At 35.6% G+C, this 22,084-nt stretch overlaps 1 protein-coding gene across 2 annotated transcripts in view; it reads right to left on the reverse strand.

The window, feature by feature from the left end:
• Positions 1 to 22,084, reverse strand: part of HTT (huntingtin) — an 87,505-nt gene that overhangs the window by 14,066 nt on the left and 51,355 nt on the right. For both annotated transcript variants that reach the window (XM_049797908.1, XM_049797907.1), the window contains 19 exons: positions 18,859 to 19,066; positions 17,339 to 17,480; positions 15,910 to 16,089; positions 14,295 to 14,471; positions 13,965 to 14,041; positions 12,557 to 12,695; positions 10,761 to 10,883; positions 9,665 to 9,878; positions 9,321 to 9,466; positions 8,656 to 8,833; positions 8,274 to 8,369; positions 7,227 to 7,414; positions 5,839 to 5,965; positions 4,557 to 4,657; positions 2,903 to 3,057; positions 2,380 to 2,519; positions 2,126 to 2,208; positions 498 to 628; positions 189 to 318 (listed from right to left, as the gene is read on the reverse strand). In XM_049797908.1, coding sequence (XP_049653865.1) covers positions 189 to 318; positions 498 to 628; positions 2,126 to 2,208; positions 2,380 to 2,519; positions 2,903 to 3,057; positions 4,557 to 4,657; positions 5,839 to 5,965; positions 7,227 to 7,414; positions 8,274 to 8,369; positions 8,656 to 8,833; positions 9,321 to 9,466; positions 9,665 to 9,878; positions 10,761 to 10,883; positions 12,557 to 12,695; positions 13,965 to 14,041; positions 14,295 to 14,471; positions 15,910 to 16,089; positions 17,339 to 17,480; positions 18,859 to 19,066 — 2,735 coding nt within the window. The remainder of the gene's footprint in view (positions 1 to 188; positions 319 to 497; positions 629 to 2,125; positions 2,209 to 2,379; positions 2,520 to 2,902; positions 3,058 to 4,556; positions 4,658 to 5,838; positions 5,966 to 7,226; positions 7,415 to 8,273; positions 8,370 to 8,655; positions 8,834 to 9,320; positions 9,467 to 9,664; positions 9,879 to 10,760; positions 10,884 to 12,556; positions 12,696 to 13,964; positions 14,042 to 14,294; positions 14,472 to 15,909; positions 16,090 to 17,338; positions 17,481 to 18,858; positions 19,067 to 22,084) is intronic.

Genomic DNA, 22,084 nt, shown 5'->3' on the forward strand with positions numbered 1-22,084 from the left:
TATATAGTTTAAATCAGTATGATGTTATAGATGCTCGTTATATTTCTGTACTGCCCATATAATAGCACTGCCAAGAAAAAAAAAAATCAGTGTTTCCAGTATATGAAAAGATGCTTTACAAATGCCGCTTAGCTCTGACTATTTGGTAACATGTGCTCAATTATGACTGAATAATAGTTTAAACTTACTGATCGCACCACTTCGCTAATCAAAATGACTGGCGTTCTCTTGCTAGGGTTTGATGGCAATATCCACTGACTATACAGTTCAAGCAAGAACTGAGAACAAGAATGTATATCCACACCAGCCCGGTGCTTCCTGCAAGGCACAATATTTAAGTGTTAAAATGGCTATTCTTAAGCCCTGCTCAAATACCTGATTTGAAATAATACAGTTATTTACTAGCATCCAGTTTATAAACCCAGCTTATTAAACAACATGAAGAGGTAAGAGCTTATTAATAAAGTCAAAGGAGATGCAAGAAAAAAATAAGACACCTGGTATTAATAGGAGAGGTTGGTGGTGAGGAAGGAGCAAGTACGTCGTTCTCATCTTCTTCATCCTCACCCCACTCTTCTTCTCTCAATGGAGTGATATTATTTCCTAACCATATGGAGTGTATAGAGACCTTGCAACACGAAATAATAGAAAAGCAGCACAACTTTTAACACTCTCATAGTCAGATTAGAAAAATCTTAGAATCCCAATACACAGCGTGAAGTAACATTTACATGAACTGCACATGACTTAAAATTATCAATTTATTAAGCCTTTTTTAAGACTTCAGTTTAACTCACTTTAAACTGTATGGCACAGCAAAAACAGTAGCACCATGCCCTTAGTACAGCAAAACAGGTGATGCTGAAAGCAGCATCTGGCTAACCTGTAAGCATGCACTAACAATGTGCATGCATCATCCCAAAGTCAACATACCAGATCTAAAATCCAAAGCAAAGTATAAATATTTACAATTCATATCAACAAAGCAAATAATTCAGAAAGAACTGTAACAACTGCAGTTCAATAGAAAACACATTCCTAACTCTCCTCAAACCATAACTCAGTATGTCTGATCGCAATATAACCTTTCTTCTGAAACCAGACAAGACTAAGATTTCAAGTCTTCTGACTCAGGCCAGATAAACAATTATCTACCAAGAAAAAAACGTATTAGTTCTTTTTTGAGTTTTACTTATAAAATTAAAGTTCCAGAACAATCAGACCTGCTGATGGCATTTCATAAATGATCTGTCTGAAGATGCCAAAACAAAATCGGCACTTCCTGTGTTTCAAGACTTCTTTCTTAGACAAAAATTCATCCTTACATAGAATTTTTTCATGTTAAGCAAAAATATACAAGCTTTTATTTATTTTTCTAATAAATTGTCTAATGCCTAGTATTGTTAGAGAGTTAACAGTTTTTGGAAATAACACATAGGGTCTGTAGACCTGCAAATACTGAATATTCAAGCCATTTAGGATCTCAAGAGAACATACAGATGCCTAGAGACAGAAAAATGATCACTTAGTCCTCCCTACACAAGATTCCTCAAAAAAGTCATCTGAGTTTAGTATTTAAGTTTTTTTCACTACTACATACCATTCAAATAGTGAAACAAGTACTACATTTAAAACTTATATGTAACTTTACATAAAGACTAATTTTTTTAAGGAGATAAATAACTGGATAAGGACTATTTTTTTATTCACTGTACGTAGTGCTGATTTTCCAGTGAAATTTATGTCCCTGTGCTGGTTTATTTAAAAATAAAACAACATTGCTTATTTTATGTCCAGTGATTTTTCATTTCTTAAGGACTACCACAAGCATGCAATAGCAAATTAAAATCCAATAGTTAAAGTGGAAGCTAACACTACAAGAGCTCTTTAACACACAAGGCTGAAAAGCACAACTCAATAGCTGGCTCACGGATAGACCTTACAAAACCAAAAATTCCACAAGACATGGGGTCAGCTGGCCGAGAGGAGTCACCCAGTTATGATCTACCCTGCATCACTCAGAGCTTTTAGTTTACATTTGATGTTAAGCAATGTCTCAACTGAATTTTCACAAACTAGAAGAAACGTAACAAAAGTCAAGTTCAAAGTTAAGGTTTTAACAAACCTGTCCCAGTTTATAATCCATATCTCCTATTTCTCGTTCAGTATTGATCTGCAGTAAGAGTTTTTCATGGCTGATAAGAGCACCTATAACAAAACAGAAGACAAATTTTTAAAAGATGCATGACAAAGTAGATATGAAAATGGCTTCATTTCCTGCAAACTGGATTTAAAATGAATTTGTAAGAATATCTTTTCTACTTTTTTACATTTAAAAGAAATTCACTCTCCCCTTCCTCCCCACACACAGGCACTTACCTGTAGTAGCAGGAGAAAGTGATGGAACAGGGTCCCAAGCTTGGTATAAGTGATGAGTAGCAATATTATCTCTCTTAGATACCATTGCTTGGATTTCCTGTTCAACAATTCCCCTGATAACACTTAGCTTCCTCCCAAACCTGAAAGCAACAGAAATCAATTTAAGCATATTTTCCCTTTAACTTTTTTGTGCAAGTCTTACTAGCTTACTCTACAATGTTATGTGTCTATGCTTATTTTCACTACCAGGGATGCTAAAACTGAGAAATGTTGACAAATACATTCTGCACACTGTTTACTAGATTTTAATAAGACGTTGTCTTTTTCAGGTACTGTCTTTTAACTCAGCAGGTTCATGATGCTAAGTCCACCTAACTTCTATGTAAACACATCCATCTGTATACACTCCTGCTTAGAAAATACAGTCTATACATGTTTCTGCTACAGCTAGATTAAGCAGTTGTAATTATTTTTTTAATCACAAGTATAACTTTTCGGCATTTTAAAACAATTAAAAAAATACCTCGTGTCCAGAGCTTTTAAAGCTTTGTTGCGGGGCTGCTGTTCCAAACAGCTAACTGCTGGATTGCCTGCAACAGGTATTGTCATTGCACTCAGCACCAAGGAAGTTATGGCTTGTACTGCAAGAACATTAATTTGTGTCCTCTCTGTATCTTCCTGTAAAATGAACTTACTGTAATTTGAATTGTAAAAAAAAATAATAATCCTGATAATCAATCAGTTTGTCACCTTCCACTAAGTTATCATTAGTAAGACTGCCATCTAGACTTCTTCCCATCCAGAAATCTAACTGACATAAACAATACACACAGAGCACTACGGCTGTAGCAGCAACACATCCTTCTGTCTCATCAGCCATTCTGCATGCATCCTCTCTTATCTCAACAGCATTACAACCTCAATATGTCCATTTTGGAACTTTCAAAGTGCTCAGTTTCTTTTTTCTTTATCTACCTATTACCTGTTAAAACAAAGCATCAAATAAGACCAAATCTAAGTTGGAAACTCTTCAGAGAAGGATCCATGTTAACTGTTTTTAGTAACTCCCTGTTTAGGAACAAAACTCAAACTCATAATGAATTTTCAGCAGCATTTTTCTGGTGGCATCATTATCCAGATGCCTCCAATGTTTCTTCTAAACCAAGATGCTACATATTCAGTATTTAGCACCACTGTAAAAGTGTGAGAAAACTGTAACACAACTTTCTTAAAATATTGGGTTAGATTCAATCCATTATTCATACTTGAGGCACTGCCGTTTTTCCCCAATAGAAGTATTTGGAAGTACACACATTGCATCAACTACTTTGCCACTGTAAATCATCACCACTGTAGCAGTCTGTTTCTTTCCCCTTTAAAAAAAACACCAAACCTCTTAAAATAAACTTCTGGCACTGGGGGTTGTAACTCACTCTCCCTGTACTGATAGTAGCAAGAATCTTTGCAGTACTTTTAATTTTTTTGCTCAGAACTGTTTATCATCAGTACTTTGACTAAATCAGGTTTTTTTAGAGACTAAAATTAGAACAACAGCACAAACACTTGTAGATTCTGAAGTGGCAGGATGCTTTTCATTTTTTGCTTTCATAGTATACATTCTGATTCCTTCTTGGAAGTATCAGACCAGAAGAGAGTCTGAACTTTTTTAGAAAACGTAAGATGGTAACAAATTTTCAATTATTTTTTTTTTTAAAAGAATCTTGTATTTTTATTTCAGAAAATATTACCATACTGATATTTATAACAGTGCTTAAAACGTTTACGATTTTCAACATATTAGTCTTCCTTGGTAAGCAAAGGAGCAGTATTACTCCTGTTCTACAAATAAACTCTTCTCTACATGACAGATAAGGAACTACCAATAGCTAGGTCACCTTAAGTATGATCCAACATGACCATTATGTAGAAAAGAGGCAAGTCAAAAATTCTAGAGGCTGCAAAGCAAGTGTCCAAGTCTGTCTAACAGAAAATGCTAACCCATGGAAGAGGTATGATGATGCCTTACTCCATTTTGGAGTCTGACACCTAGGAAGCAAGGAAAACAAACCCCTTTGCTACCCAGGATCCACTATTTGTGCTGTACAGGTTTATTAATAGAAACATTTTTCTTAGTTTAAGTAAAACTTAATTAAAAAAATATCAGTGAATGACATTACTTCTTGTTGGTTCTCCTCCTGGTCCATTACAATAGGCTGAGTTACAAGCACACCAAGCAAAGTAGCCCAAGTCTCTTCAAACTGAGTACGGCTGATCCATCCTATGGAAACACTCGGAGATAGCCATTTATGTCTTAACACAAACTTAAAACATGAAAAAGCATTAAAAAATGGTACATCGTTTCCATAGATTTAGTTTCAGACCACTCCTTATTTGATTTGGCATTTGTTGTAATCACTACAGCTTAAGTTTAAACTGTTTTATTTTAGGAAGTGATGAGCCATTTAGAAGGGTTCTGCACATTATTATTTAAATGGTCCTGTTCAGTTTGTTTCTTGTATACAATTAAATACTTTGATTGTCCAACTTTCAAAGTATTAAGATCTATCCGGTTTTCACAACACAGAAAATCATCCAGAAAACCGGCCAATTGTCACAGGAAAGGAAGTTGTGGAGAATCCTGTAACAATCCAAGAAAACTTCATGCCCTAAAAACAAGTTGACTCAATTTCCTAGAAATAGGCCATTAAAATTGAAGCACTTCTCAAAAAGTTTTTCCAAACAGATTTTTACCTATAAAAGACTGTAGAGAATTCCTGAATAACACCTTGCAGTTTATACTAATGATATCTAAAGAATAAAAAATGAGAATGTCATCTCTAGGCGTTAGAGTGATCAAACAGAAATTGGTGCTACACCACAAGTCAGTCAAATATTAACCCATAGATCAGAGAGGGGGGGGGGGGGAACCAAAAAACTTCCATAAGCATATGGAACATTTGATGCACTACCCTTGACAGTCTCATCTGTTGACAAAGACTTTAACTCTTAAGCCCCAGTGCTCTTGTTCAGTAAACCTTAACATATCCAGAAGCTTTAAAGTGACAACATCTCATTTAAAATATTGTGAGTCTGGCACTAAACTCCATTTATATACTACGCATGAATAAAAAAAGGGGGGGGAGCAAAATATTCTCAAACATACTGTCAAGTGTATGCTCCAGAAAACAAGGGGCCATTCTATGAGAGCACATTGAAATCACCTCCCTGAGTTGGAATAGTTTTTGGCTTTAGTTCTACAGGTTATAACTTTTTCTCTGCATTGAGCAAAATGTAAGAATTATTGCAGCACAGTTACTAACCCACTCTGAAATACTATCTCTCTTCTACATAAGCAACAAAAGTAAACAAGTAGTACCAGATTCAGTTATTCAGTAACTTCACAACACAGGTAAATGCCTAATAAGAGCCAACTGTATTAGTTTTTAATTTTGTACATACCAAGTGTATTAATGCGATAGATGAACTCCTTAAAGATTTCTTTTTCTTGAAGAAATTCTACTGGGATTTCAGGAAAAATTGTGCCGAAGTCACCTGCAGGCTTTGGCGACCAGCCCAATTTCCAGACCTGAAGAAATGTAAAGGAAGTCTACTTATCCAAAACAGAAATAATATTAATATGACAGCTATAAATATATATGTACCATTCAAAAGCAATGAGACATCAGTAAATAAAGCGATTCTCCCACATACAAAAAAAACTTAGAGAAAGATAAATATTTAATACAGCTAATACACAATTTACACTGTATTTCTAATTTGGGTTGTTTTTTTTTTTTGCATATTTCTCATTATGAATTAATTATTTAGTACCACTGTCCAAGTTTGGATATGAAAGCAAGTAAGTTCCTGTCATTTTTTTCCATTTAGTATATAAGTGCCAGATGACTTCTAGATTGTGCAGAAATGATGCTGAAAAGTAATTCAGGGAAAATAGTTCACATACTATTGATGCCTGAAAAAGCACGAAGATATATCCAAAAGTGGGCAAAAAAGTGTCAATCAAAAAAAATTAGTATCTTTTGACATCCCCTCAAAACCAGAGTACTGAGAAACAGAGAAAGGCCACAGAAATGGCCTTGCACATATCAGGAAACCCCCTTTTGCTCTACCCAATAAGCATCTGGAAATGTTTCCAATAATGGTTTTGAAGTTTGCAAAACAAAGCCATTTCATAGTACTAACAATACATGGAGATAATAATGAGGTGTTCTTAAATCCATGTTACATCTGCCGAAAAGAAAAGGTTGAAACACCTTGTCCAAAGGATCCAGGATGAGTTAGGAAAGAATGATAATACCTAATTCAAAAGTATCTGCATGGCATACCCTAGCGTGGTACCACACACAAATACCCGAGTTAGTTCAGACACTACTTCAGACACATCAGCACCATTGTATTGTTGTGGTGCTTAGCATGACAAAAACTGAATTTACCAATTCAGGTATCAGAGAAAGTAGCAGTGTAGATTCTGCACTCTTTCCAGGTTAAGCAATCCCACTGAGGAGGAGGAGATATTAGCCCTAACAAAGCACTCAAGTCACTGCTTGCTTTTCCTTTCTTAAACTACAACGTGGACATTCCTTCACATACGAATGTAAGGAGCAACTACACTCCTTTCTAATCAAATCTCTGATTCCAAAGTGAACTCTTATTTTATATCTTTACAATGTTTTGCTACTCAGTATTTAAAAAGACAAACTGACTGACCAAACTAGCTAAAGGTTGCAGTCCTGCTGACATATAACTTAAGATGCAGCACCATATTGGTTTTCAAAAAGTTGTTCAATAGCTTTTAAAGTCCTGAAAACAAAGCATAAAGAACATACCAAGGGAGGTACTCTTGTGTAACTGTTCACTAGAGGCAGCCTTGCTAAACTGATGATGATATTCTTGAGGACAGGAGTAAGAAATGCTGGGATACTGCTGTTTCTTTTGTGCCCCAGTGCCAAGACAGTCTGTAAGCATTCCACCATCTCAGCTACCATTTCACAAGCTGCAGTAATGTGTTTTGTTTCTTTGTTGGGAGAAAAAGAAATTCAGTTTTATGAAATCTATTCAAAAGACACATGATTTAAAAAGATACAGAAAAACAAAAAATGCTTGATGAAAGAGTATGTTGACTAAAAAGGACAAAACCACAATAAGGATATATATAAAGAAAAATTCTACAACAACATTTCAGCTAGTTGAAGATTACTACTACTACCCTCCCTGCAATGGCTTGCATTGTTTGCCAGTCTTGGTGCTAGAGATGACCAGTACCTGTCAGCAGAGCAGCTCACTTGCTAACCCCAGCAAGAACGGGCCACATTGAATAGAGCATCTGTGAGAATTTATAGTGACCCAATTAATCTGTTTCATGAGAAAAGAGTCTCATAGCTGGCTCTATGCTAAATCTGACAAGAAGATAATTTCTGTAGATGGAAGTGGTATCTTACTGTATGAGCACAGCTGACAATGGAAGACAATGCTGTCCACGCTCAAGAACTATGCTTGACTTTCACTTCAACGTAGTGGTCCTATACTGTAGAAGGGCAGATAACAAATCTACCATTCTTCAGAAGAAATATAAACAATTCTACCTCTCCCACATGAAATTTAGAAATCCCACAACACTAAAAAGCTCAGTCTACAGCATGCTGCACAGCTAACAGAATACCCCAGAAGAAAAATCTGCATTAATGTTTAACTTACAAGAAAAAACCAAACCAACTATACCTGTCAAAAATGTCAACCTATATTTAATAAACGTTCAAATACAAATAAGGTCTCAGAGGAACTCTCATTGGTAAAAAAATAGTAATGGAAAGGGTACCTACAAATATTTCTTCAGTGAAAGTATAAGGCAAAAGTGGAATTCACCGTTTACTTACTCTGTGTGTTTGAATCAACTTCAACTTCACTCAAGCCTTTTGAAGTAGTCTTCTTTCTTTCAGGACTAAGAAGTTGATTACCAGGTTCAACAGCAACTGAATTACACAAAAATATTTAAAAGATACAGCCATTACACATCTCATATTCCATTTTTCTCCGCAAAACCACATAGTGGTCAAATATTTAACATCTCCAAGGCATCTGCCAAGTTCAAAAGTAAACACAAAATCTTAAATGAGAAATTAAAGTAGTAAAAATAAATTTATCAAAGAAATAATTAAAAAGGACTCAGAGGAAATATTCCAGACAACTAGCATTTGATCACTGATGATTGACAATCTATTAAGAAAATTTTCTCATAGATGTTCAAATTGGACTCACCTGCTTCTATGATAAATCTAATGCAATTAATTAAGGAGCAAGCATGTGTCACATTAGCTGCAGAAGCCAGCAAATTCCAGAGACTAGGCTGCTGTAATGTCAGACAGCAACAATCCAGAGCAGCTTGAAGATCTACACTTAATGGAATCTGGTCATGCATTAAATGCCATGATAGTGCCTGTGCAAAAATAAAAGTTTCCCATTAATAGCAAACCCTTACAACAGAAGAAATTATAACCAGCCAAATGTGGTTTTTGTTTTGGTTCTTTGGGTTTGTTTTTTTATTCAGCAACATGTAAAGTTTTATTAGCAAGTTGTATTGATTTTTTTTTCCTGAGAGAACAGAACTTATTTTAAGTACAAGAAAATCATGAGCATTATATACTGTTTATTCAGTGTCCCAAAGATCAATGTAGGGCCATTCTCCGAAATGCCAAGATGGTTCCATCATTCAGCCAACCTCTTCTTGTAAAAAGCTGCCCTTGTCCCATAAGCCCATCTGATTTACTAGCACAGGTCAAATAAAATAACCACTGAAGAAATTTCTACAGTTAAGACAAGAAAATTGCCCAGATCAGAAGTTACTCAATGGTGATCAGTTTAAGTCAAAGTTGTTCCCTCTCCCAACATTTCATCACATCTTTAATTATGCTGTAGTTTCTTACCTCTACTGACATAACTACGAATTTCAGGATATCATCCTCTTTGTCAGGTGGAACACGGAGACCAGCTGGTAGTTTTGAGAGTAACAACAAATACTGAGCCAGGGCACGACAAAGAGTCATCATAGACTGATACATCATTTCATCTCCTATAAAATAAGACTGGATGAAAACTAGCAGTTCAAATTTTTTCCCCTTCAATAAATGTTTTTCAGAATTATTTCATAAGCAATTTTATGCCAGGTATCTTGATTTTTTAAAACAGTAAGTTCATGTATTCACAAGACATCTGTAAAGTACCTTTGCAGAGGAAAGAATAAACTTAAAAAGACAATTATTTCTATTACCAAAGATATCGCTTAGTTTTTTCCAGTAGGCTGATGGCTCAGCTGGCAACAGTGGTTGAAGAATCTGGTGGATGGCAGGAAGGTTTTGTACAGTGGTAGACACATGATCCAGAGTTACCCTACGAGCTGTTTCAAAGAAGCTACTCTTCTGGTCTCTTGATATTTCATTCATGCCAAGGCTTAAACAAGGTGCTAACAAGCTTAGGTTGAATTCCTGAAATCAAATAGTGAATAATAAGTAAAGAAACTGCTTTTAAAGAGAAGCTCAGTATCTGACGGTACTATTCTGGAATACTAATATGGTGGTAAATTAACAGTTTATTAACAGTTTAACTTGTTATTATGACCTCTACTCTATTGTGGTGTAACAATACCATAATTAAACCCGTATCTGTTCCATGATCTGTTGAACCATGACACATTTAAATTTCAGACACTACTGTACTGGAAAGAAAAATCAGTAAGCTTATTCCAAATTTTCAGAAAAATATATGAATAAAGCTTAACAATGACCTATATACAAGGAATCTTCAAGCAATAAGTTTTCAAACAAATAAGTCAAACAATCTTTTAAAAAAGTTTCCCACTATTATTTTTGCATACCAGCAGCAAATGTAAGTAGAGAATTTGAACAAAATACATTCTGAGAAAAAGTAATAGATACAAGTTGTCCTTGTACCAGATTTACTGTCTGTGGCCTGTTAGTGGCATATTGAGAGTCACCTAGCACAGATATTTAAAAGGTTACAGAAACATCCGGCCTTGTAAGAGACTGTATGGCAAAATGAAAAGTTCATGTAAAATGGTAAAACTGGATTTTTGTGATTGCAATACATAAACTAACCTTCACTTCCACTCTATACACCCAACCCGCACTACTAGAAAGCTACTATTAGCAGCATTGCTAGACACAAAAATGAAACACCTACTATTTTAGTTTCCAAAAGGAAGTGAAATTCAAGAAGTAAACTACCAGTATTATATAAATTTGAAGTGTTTACATTTAAGAATCTAATCTATTAATACTACCAATAAGAATATTAGAAATAATTACATCCTCTTCAGCTGATTGTGTTTCATCTAACAAAGAAGTTACCTTGCTGGTCATGAAGGAGTTCAGGTCAGGCTGGGGAATCCTATTTACCAGCTCTGCGCCTTCTAGCAGTGCCGAGTCAGACTTGATGCAACACTGTGACCTCACTAGTGACACATACCAGTCCTTTAATAATTAAAAAAAAGAAATTTGTTACATATTTGTTTTCAGAAAATAATACAGTTCATGGGGGCAGGGGGAGAATTGCAGATTGGCATTGAATTGTGGTCCGTTTAAGAGATCACTAGGCCACATTAATGTCAAAAAAACTCAAAATAAAAAAGCAAGGCAAAACAGACAACTGGTGAATGAACCATCTTAAACTACACCAATGCATGTCCACTGGCAAGTTGTTTATTTACATAGAGTCTGCACAGAAAACAAGGAAAAAAGAAGCTTAAAATACAGCACAGGCATATGTATTAGGATCCTAAAGCAGAGGAGAATATCTAGGAAAAAAGCCTCGAATACTCAGTAGTCATACAAACATAACAGTAATAGCACAAACCCCAATACGTAACCAAGGAAGAAGAGTCTTCAGATTCAAATAAATCAGCAAAGATAACATCTATCTTTTAACACGCACTGAAATAAACGAAGACCATTACACAACACTGCAGAAGTACTCCTTAAATTATTAGCGATAATCTAATAATTTTTAGTTAATAATATAACTAATTTAACTAAGGAATATGAAGAGGCTCAGTCACCCCTTTTCTGTGTTTTCTCTCTCATAACTGGACATCCTGAATTTGCTGATATGAATTAGAATGCAACTAAGCCTGTCACAGTTCAAGGAGCATCTGGATGACACTCTTAGTCATATGGTTTAATTTTAGGTAGTCCTGCAAGGAGCAGGGAGTTAGACACTATGATCCTTATGGGTACTTTCCAACTTGAGATAGTCCATGATTCTATGAACTATGTGGAGTTGTGGAGGAAGCATACAAAACTACTTCCTTTGTGCAGGATTTACAGTTACAGAGGAAGGAGATTTTTTTGGTTAATTTGAAGACACAAAGCTATGGGTGAATGGTTTCTGGGCACAAAGAGTGTTTCCTCCTGCTGCCTAAGTAGCTCTCAATCTCTCTCCTAAGTCAATGGGTTCCTCGACTACTTATCAGTCTCCTCCAAACTGTCAGCTAATCAAATAATTTTTGTCATCTCGGTTACATACGTTTCCTATTACTGTGTATCACTGTAGAACACAAAGGAACGAAGAGGAGAAATTATCTGTGCCATGGGACAAACTCCAAATAAAGACACAGGCCCCAAAAGGTTTGCTCTTAGCCTCCCACCCACTCTAAAATAAATGCATCTAAGTACATGAAAGACAGAAACAGTTATGTAGTCATGATTGTTCTCTGAAAGTAATTTAAAGCTGAGAAGTGGAAACTGAGAAGTAATGCTTAATTTCCAAGAGACAACCAACAGTTTTCAGCAAATGAATAAAATTGATCACTGCAGTAAACACATTAAGAAAACAAGTAAAAGTATTTACCTGTCTTGAGTGGAAAGATCTATATAAGGTTCAGTAAAGTTATGCAAAGAAACAAAACTTGATAGTTTTTCACAGCACCATCAATATAACAAAGATCTATGCATGTGCTAATTCTTCATGGTAAGTTCAACAGTCAGCCAATGCATATGAAATCATTCACTGATCTATATTTGAGATTGACAATTCTGAGAACATTAACTGCATAGTAAAAATAAGCTGTATTTAAATATTTTTTAATGAGCAATAACTTGTTTACAGCCAAGGCACTTTTAGTGACTCTTTCTAAACATAACCTTACTTTGTCTAGAATTACATTCTCTAAAGCTGGTTGGTCTTCTCCGTCTAGTGGGTGTGAGGTAACCAGAGGTGAAGGACTAGTTGTGTCCGGTGCTACCATAAGACGAAACCTATCCAAGAGCGAGTAAAGTCTTTGGTGTCTGAAAATTGAAGAACACATTAGCAGAGAGTTAGCTTACTCAGTTTTGTAAATCATTTAAAGATAGAAAGACAACCAGTGAGCCAATTCTAATCCTGGGAGAGAAAAGCAGTAGGGTCTTAAGTTCTTTGTTGGATATATGCAGTCATATGATGCAAAACCACAAATTTCACCAGCTAGCAGTAAGAAAAACCAAATGAACTCAGCACCATCAACAATAAAGATTTAAAATTAGTTTAGAGTTAGAATTTGTACATGTACATTTGTACATAAAATGCAAGCTGTTCAGTTTTCTTTAAGCAGTAAATGTTTTTAATGAGTAAGAAGAATCAAAGTTAGTGTACAGATTATTTGATTGCAGACAAATACGTTCTAAAAGATACCAAGAGTCGACTACAACTGAAGTTTGTTTTGGTTTTTTTTAAATATATTAAGAATTCCAGTTTGTAGATTTATGTCAGTGTCAGGGATTTCTTCTGTTACATTGGGGTTTGTTTTTTGTTGGTTTTTTTTTGATTTTTTTTTTGGGGGGGGGGGGTTGTTTGTTTTTTTTCATTACTGCTATCAAGACATTGTATAAAGTCATTTGGAGATTTTGGAATTTTTTTAAAAATTCGAATGCAACGTTACCTATGAAGACACATTGCTATCAATCTACTGCAATCTTGGGCTTTAGATTCTTTCCACCTACTTCTTTATTTCAGTCAACAGATATTAACCTCAAACAGCAATGACATCAAGAGGAGTAAATTAGGCTCTTACTAACATTAAATAAAGCTTTTTCAAAAATTGAGTAACTTGCTCCTTTTTGTAACAGCAGTTTAAACAGCTGGGAGACTAAACAGTTACAAGTTTTAACACAGTTGCTTGGAAAAAACCCCACCAAAACAAAAAAAACCCCACAGCCCACCCAGCCTCGACTCACAAAATTCTCCAAAAGTTAGAGGAAAATAAAGTTCTTTTCAGTAATGTAGTTTTTGTCAAGGAATTAATTTGCAGTTGCTGTCTCTCAAAAGTTAAATACTGAGTGGGATGCAGGAGAGATAATTTGATGCCTTCAAGCCTTTAGCTTGCTTTAATCCTTAAGTATATTACAAATTCAACTCGGCCAACATGACTGTCCTTGTGCCAGAATATGCCTGCATCTGCTAAGAGAGGCTTAGGACCCTCTATCTTAAGAAAAACCCCAAACATAGGAAAAAAGAGTTAACACAATTAGTACTAGAACATTACTTAGTTTAGCTTTTTAACATGTATTGGTATTATTTACCTTGTTGCTAGTCCACTGTTTTGAAGGTACTCCTGAATTCTATCCAGTTCTTCAACTGGTAACTGAGTCATGCTGTTCTATAGAGAAGAGTCACAAGAATTTTATAGGACGGAAATAACTAATACCTATAGGTACTTTGAACAGACTAGGAAAATTATAGGCAGATAAAGTGAAATGTAAACATTCATGTATCTATATATTAAATGAAAAAAATTTCTTTTGCAATGAAATCACTTAAACATCATATTTTGATGTACTTTAAATCATTACACTTGATTACATTGCTACCACTACCCAATCTTATTTACAAATGAATACATTTATCTTTACCTGTAAAGTTGCAGCCAAAAGCATTTCTACCCGACGGCAAGCCAGTGTGTCAACCATGCGAGCAAGCACACGGAATGGAGTACACAGAAGCTTATCAACATATAATGTTAAGACAGCCCCAGACTGGCTGAGATGTATTCCCTCTAAGCACTGTAAAGTCTTCTTCAGAGTTGTGGGCTAGATGTTAAAACAAACCAAAACAGAACAACAGAGAAAAAAAAAAAAACAACAATCAACTGGAATACAAAGATCTTAAAGCTAAAAGGAAAGGCATTTAGAAAAAACTATAACAGACAACTAGCTGCTCTATATAATAATCTACATATGAATAGGTTTGAGTTACTGGGTTAATTAATATGAACACTACATTGTTTGAGGTTTAACTGTAAAAGCTTACTCTTAAAAGTAAGCAAAAAGTCGGGAGCAAAACTTAGGGAAAAAAGCTAGAGAGGCTTAAGTGGAATTGTAGAAAGCTTTGAAAACAATGAGAAGCTTGAACTCTCGCTGGACAAAGATAGAAACATGAGCATAGTCAAGACAAGAGACAATACAAAAATCCAGAGAAGCATTGGGGATTTTTTTTGAGCATGTGTTTAATCACAGGAACAGGATTAAAAGGGGGTGCAAAGAATTTTTTTTATTATTTTTTATTCTTTTAAATATGAGAACCAATTCAGCACCAACAATCTAAAGGAAGAAACACAAACTAGTTTGACTCATGGAACCAACCTGGTTTTAGAACAGACGGTAAATACCAGCTATTTTAATTTAGTAACTTTTCTGATTATCACCAAACATTTCACAGATTGACATCTTCCATTCAAACACATTTAGTTTAGTTCATTCTACCAATTCTCAGACACTAAAGCCCAGATTCATCTCACCTAACTTTAAAGTGTTTTACTCATATGCCCAAAGCACTAATGCAGTTGCACTAGATTTGCATAAAGACAATGGGAAGAGACAGGAAACGTTACGAGGCTACTCAGGGTGCAGTAGCATCTCCCAGCATTAGCTCTAGAGGAAGCCCAGCAAATAACATTTCCTACTTAATGAGTTCCCAAGATTAAGCGGGATGCATACAACCTTACATCCCTATAAAACATCATCCACTCCTTTTCATTTGAAAACTAAAATAATCAACAGAAAACATACACTGAATTTATGAAGCAGTATTTCCATCACTTGTGGGGTAGATAGCTTGCAAATAATTTTTATGTTGTTAGGGCCTATGAAGATGGACTGGTTCCTATTCCTGCCTCCATAGTTAGTGGTTCTGTTATTTATACTACCAAGGCACTGAAATCAAAGATGAAAGTTACAGCTTTAATTTACCCTTCAGATATTTATTATGCAGGGGTAATACCCAGGAAGGAAGGAAAGCAGCTTACCCAACTACTTGAATTCATAGATTTGATGGATTGGAACACATTGGATGCTGAGTTGCTAATATATTATACGGTTTGCTGTTTGTATTTTTAAAGAAGTTACTTTAAAAATAAAATAAAGTTGATAAATGACCCAGAAATGTCAGAATTTGCATACTTATCAGTTAAACTTACGCTGAAATATAAGTGACTTCATTCTTTAAAAAAGTAAAAAAGTTAAAACTTACAGCTGCAAGATTTTCACATCGCGATTGAATGGCCTGGATAAAGAGACCACTGGCTGCTGAATTCCTGTGAACAGCACTAATAAAGTCTTGTACTGGAGGCTCATGGGACAGATTAATCAAGTCTTGAACATGATTCACAATAAGCCAGGTCAAGTGTTCTGAATCATGTAGGTTTTGACACTGAAGGGGGAAAAATGAAAATCTGATTCCAGTAATACCCATGTTGAGCATTTAATTACCAAAAACTTCATCTGACACAATGTGAAGTTTTTAATATATAATTCTGGTAGCTATTTTAAAATAATGGCATAAAGCAACTATATTTTAATATCACAATCATTATTTTTACATGACATTTTCCAAATGCTTTTGATCTTGTTGCAAATTAAGAGATTTAAAATAATTTACGAATTCATTATCTTTAAAACACTAAAAATCCAGGTTAAAAACAAGTAAATTGAGAAGGTTAACTCAAAGATGCTGCTTTTAATGAAATGCTGTTTGAAATAAACATGCACATACACAGTCTTCTTGTAAAATGTGATTTTCATTAGGCTTCTTTTTAAAGATTTCTTATTACTACTGGCCTTAAACACAAGATGAATAATTTCTGGAAAGCAAATCCAAAGAGATCTGTCAATTATTTTTAAACCTACAGAGGCTATGTGTACATCACCAAACTGTGCAACGCAACATGAAAAGGTCTGTAGAGCTGACTAGGTGATGCTGATAGGCTGACACTCCCCAGTAAAGAGAGTTTTGGAGGGTTTTACCCTTGGACTACCTCTAATCTGACTCTGGTGACTGAAAATCCATTAGTACTTAAAAGAGCTTCTTAAACATAGCTTTTGGTTTAGTTGAATCTGAAAGGAATGCAGTTTGTTTGTCCCAAAACTGCTCTGCAATGCAAACCAAACTGCAATACTAGATATTATGGGAAGATTCACTTCAAAAGTTCCCAATGAACTAAAACGCTAATATTGAGGCAGCAAGAGGCCAAGGCCACAGGAACTACTCTCATTAGAGAAGCAAAACAGAAGTTAAATATTAATGTAAAACGTCCCCAAGGTATAGAGACATAAATTTGTTGTCTCGTAGACACTGTGCACTGCTACTGATGTTGGGAAGTCTAACACTTCATGTGCTCCTAGCACCTCACAAGTAAAGGATATGATACCCAGCAGATAATACTATTACCCACCAGGTATCTTTTCCAAGCCAAGAGAATTCTCAGTTCAGAACAGACAAAAAATGCCAAATGAGATCATACCTAAGCTTACAGAAGCACCACCTGAAAATAAAATGACTAGTTTTATAAGTCTTCATTTTTCACTTGTGAACCAGATTCAGTTAATGCACACCAGTAATAAAAGACTGTCACCATAACAACTCAAATCTATATTTATAAAATTTGTAATTCAAAACTTACAACGTAGTCACAGAAAAGAATGAGTGCTCCTCTTCTCACTATCTCTCGATTGCACATGCCACGTTTAGATTCTGAATCCGATTTATCACTGTCTCCAGATATCTGAGGGCTAAGCAATTTAGTAGTAGAAAGACTATGTCTCCTGCAAGAAACATTATATTTTGGTATTATTTTATTGCTATAGGTACTGAAACATTAACAATCAAATTGCTTGGAATATCCTACCAACATCCTTACATGATATTTATTTTCCTAGAAATTTCGTTCAAACATTAGACTGCTATGAAGTAGACACTCTGCTTTCCATCAGCTCTTTACTTTCTAACAATTATAGTATCACTTTTTTGCTCCGTGCTTACTACTTCCTTCGACAGTCTGAAGAACTTCTGAAGAACTGAACACGTTATTTAAATGGAAAACATGGGCTATTGCATCTCTGGTAGGATAGCAGAACCTAATACTCTATTTTCTTCTCAAGCCAAACCAGTGTTCTCGAGCACTTAGTCTAATGTCAGATTGAAAGCGATGCCCAGCCCAGAAAAAATACAGGTGACATTGGTAAATCAAAAAAGATAACTGCAACAAATAGCAGGTGTCACCTTAGCTATTTTAGTTGCCCTACTTTGCTCATAAGCCTGGTACCTTTATGTTTCTTCAAATTAGAATAATATTTTTTCACATCACGAGGTTGAACTGAGGCAAGAATCTCACTTTGAGCAAGTATTGATCCACTCATGTTGTAGAACAAGATTAGTCTTCCCTAACATTCACTGCACAAGCATCAGAAACATCTCTCAAGTCAGTTATTATTCTCCCTCTACAGTTAACACTAAGGTATACCCACCCACACATGGGGTGTCTTCCTTACCCCCAGAGGGCAAATCATTCCAATGCCTGACAGGTGGGATGAACTAACTTCAGATCAAGAGAACACTCATTTTAGACCAAACCCCCAAATTTCAGACAGCTAAAGTTAAGTGAGATTACTATGGTGCTTGATACTAATGAATCAGCATGGTGCTGATACTATGTTTTGACAGGGTTTAGTAATAGACCCACTGAGAACAGAGAACAGATATCACTATAGTTACAGTTATACTGATCATATTGTATTTTCATAAACACCATTGGCTGGTTATTTGCTGGAAGGTGAAGTACAAAGTCTCCACAGGAACACAAAATACTGAATATTTTGTTGTAGCTACTTCCATATTTTAATTAGAAATAGTACATGGATGAAGTTTTCTTGCCTTAAAAATAGACAGATTACCTGGCAGTTCTTTTGAGGAACAACTGAGTGCATGACACATTTCCTTAGTTTGAAAGGCATACTGACACAAGAACAGACAATATGTATACACGTAAAGTAAATGCAGAACTATCTATTTCAGAATCCAAATAGTACTATTCAACAGGCTGACAGGCTTAGCAGAAAAAACCCCAGATTTTTAAAATATTATTTCAGCAAATATAATTAAGACACACTACTACTACTACTAGGGATCAAAAACAAATCTTACTTTGGGGTTTGATGCACTTCTGACCACCAGTTGTAGTTGGTATAATTGACAAGAAGCAGAATTTGACACCAGAGAAGTACTAATGAAGGATGCGTGGGAATCATGGACTGAACAAGGTCACTCAAACTTTCAAGGGTATAGAAACTACCATCAGATCCATCTCCTGTAAAAAGTCTGGTGGCTGCAGCTGTGATTCTTCTAAACATCCCTGAAAATAAAAGCATGTTAGAGTAACTACGCTCTAGTCTGAATTCGGAAGTTTTAAAATTATTCAGGGTATTTCGAGAATACAAAACTTGTTTCATAAGACACTACCATTCCTGGAAGAAAGCTACATCCTAAGTGGTTTTGCAAATAATGGAGTTTGCCCAAGGCCAGTGTGTGTAAACCAGTAACGATCAGCTCCCAAACACAATAAATAATGATTTAGATAGACTAGAATTGTAATGAAACCTATCTTCTCAACTTTTTCTCTGTCATCCATAAAAACGTTTATCTGATACACAAAAACCTTTACCAAATTTAAAACTGTTAATTACAGACCAGGATTTTGGGGTAGGTTTTTTTTTGTTTTGTTTATAAAGTAAAATACAGAAGTTCTAATTAAGAACCATGCTGTAACTACTATTCTATGTGTTACGATAGATTGCTTACAAGTAGCCTACTTCAGAAGTTGGCTTCCCAAATACAGTTAGTTGAAACTAAACTGATACCCTTCCCACCAATTTCTAATGTGCAAAAAGTAAATGTTTTTAAGTGGAGATTACCCTACATACTGAACACTTGTCACAAAAGTGAATTTTGCTTTCTGACTTGCTGATTCTGTATTCAAATGCCAGAACAAAGGGTAGGAAACAAGGAAAATGAACAAACTTAAAGCTGTCTGAAGGTACAGGACTTTGAGTTTCTATGAGGAGATAAGGTCAGGGAAAAAAGAGTTTCTTCAGAACCAGTTATAAACCAAAACCTGATCAGAATAATTAATGAAGGAAATCTACAATGTTGCTTGCCTCACCAGATATACAGAAGAATGAAGCTGTAAATTCCACAGCCACGTGGACCAGTTTAAGCTGCCCCCAGGACTGATAAATACACAATGTAAATAGCAAAGAACGGGAAAAATAACTGAGTCTCAAAGCTTGGGTTCCGCTTACCAGCAAATCAGTGCTATTACCATCCCAGCTTCCTGCATTTGCAGTAATTGCACCATCTAGTGACTTTCTACAGTCAAAGCCACTGCATGCTAATCTTTCCACTTCATCTATGCCTTTTATTCCTACTAACTTCAAAAGTAGCACACTGAAAATGTTCATTTCTAATCTGGCAGCTTCCTATAGTTGAATACATAGGAGTCAGCAATGCTCACATTTTGAAAACACTATAATAGGTGCGAAGACAAAACATCCAAGTAGAATAGTGGTTAAAAGTGACAGAAGACCTTGGTCTATGTTCCCAAACACAAGTCGCTATAAGCTGCGCCTGTAGTTAGGAGACTAACTTAAAGAGAAAAAAATTAGAGTTTTTAACTGAACACAGTATTACAAAACCAAGCAATTAGTTAACCCTAAGCCTAAACCTGAAAGAAAATGCTACAACATGAAAATACAGCCCAGATGTCTGAACAACCTTCCTTCTACTCTGTTACACAGTATAAGGTAACCACATTACAACTAGTACCTAGAATTGATCTGTAGTCTTACATTAAATTCATTTCTAGAGATCATGCAATACACATACCCCAGTGCTCTGCATTAGTATTTTAATTTTGTATGAACATTTCTACATAGTTCTTGGCAAGACTCACAGTGCAGCTTAGAAGCCAGTTGTTGCAGCAGAAGTAGCCTGAGCCTTCCCTTTCCATTATCCCCAGCTCCCACTGTGGAAGAACCCACTTCCCAAACTTCAATTACCAGCTTGATTTTCTCATTTCATTGGTCTTGGCTTGACACCATTTTATCACTTACTCCAAATCACCTTGGCATAAGTTATTTGTTATAATATTTGTTTCAAATGTTTCTCCAAAACAGAAATTAATAGTATAAACAGTTATTATTGTAACAGACACATGGGAAAAGAGAACTATCACTTAATACATCTTAGAGCAGGCTTAAAACAAAGATCAAGGAAGGCTCTGGTAACTATCACCACATTTTGTGCCTCTTCATGCACAATCCTGGGGTCTTTGCGGCAAGAACCTAGGTTTGCAGGACTTGATTTCTTAAACCAAAGTTCTCTTCTGACAAGTCAAAAGACAAAACATCATCCACCGTGGCTGCACAAACTCTCACAACATAATTCATTTGGCTTCCCATTTGCTTTTCTATCTGTTACTGTCACTGAAGACTAGGAGGATTAAAGCTACTGGAAGTTAAATCAAGGCAATGCAGAAGCTTTGAGCTTTGATAGAGAACCAGTTGAAGACCCAGAACACTTCCATCAGCACTCTATTGATTTATTTATATCTACACCTACAATACTTATGTTTACAAGAAGCAGCTGGTAGCAATGACAGGAACAGAACTAAGTATTTTTCCCTCAAGAAAGGACTTCATAACTGAACTCTGTAGGAAGAGTTTAAAAAGAAAAAAGATTAGAGGTTGTTGGGATACAATGGAGCACAGAATCATGTTAAATGTCTAACAACAGTATTCTGCATGCACTTTTTTGGTTAGTCACATCTGTTAAATAGTGTATTGTAACTCCCATTTTACAGATGAGGCCATGGAATACAGAGTTCCTTGTCCTGTGTCTGTACGGAAGTCTATGAAGAACCAGGGACTTGTGTCAAGACCTTTTAAATTTGCAGCCAACTACTGTAATGCAAGGTCAGATTTCAGCTGCAGGCTGAAAATTAGAAGGCAAAACCGACAGTCACAGCAAAGAAAGAATAAAAGAACAAAATAAAGGGAAGATAGTACCGCTATTATGAAAATAAGTTACAGAATTAGGCTAAGGAATTACACCGAAGAGCCAGAGATTGGATATCTAGCAGAAGACACCCAAGGCAGAATTCCCAAACCTGAAGAATGGAGCTCAAGACCAGCTAGCTGGAACAGTACTACATTTCCCATTTTTCTGGTTTTGGGTTGTTTTTTTTTTGTTTTTTTTTTGTTTGGTTGTGTTTTTATTTTGGTTTGGGTTTTTTAGTTGGGTTTTTTTTTATGTTTTTACTAATTCTGACAAAGAACAGGAACCTGCCTTGCCATGAGTCTGAACTAGTGGTCTG

The sequence above is a fragment of the Accipiter gentilis genome, chromosome 3 (genome assembly GCF_929443795.1).
Source record: "Accipiter gentilis chromosome 3, bAccGen1.1, whole genome shotgun sequence".
Taxonomy (NCBI): domain Eukaryota; kingdom Metazoa; phylum Chordata; class Aves; order Accipitriformes; family Accipitridae; genus Astur; species Astur gentilis.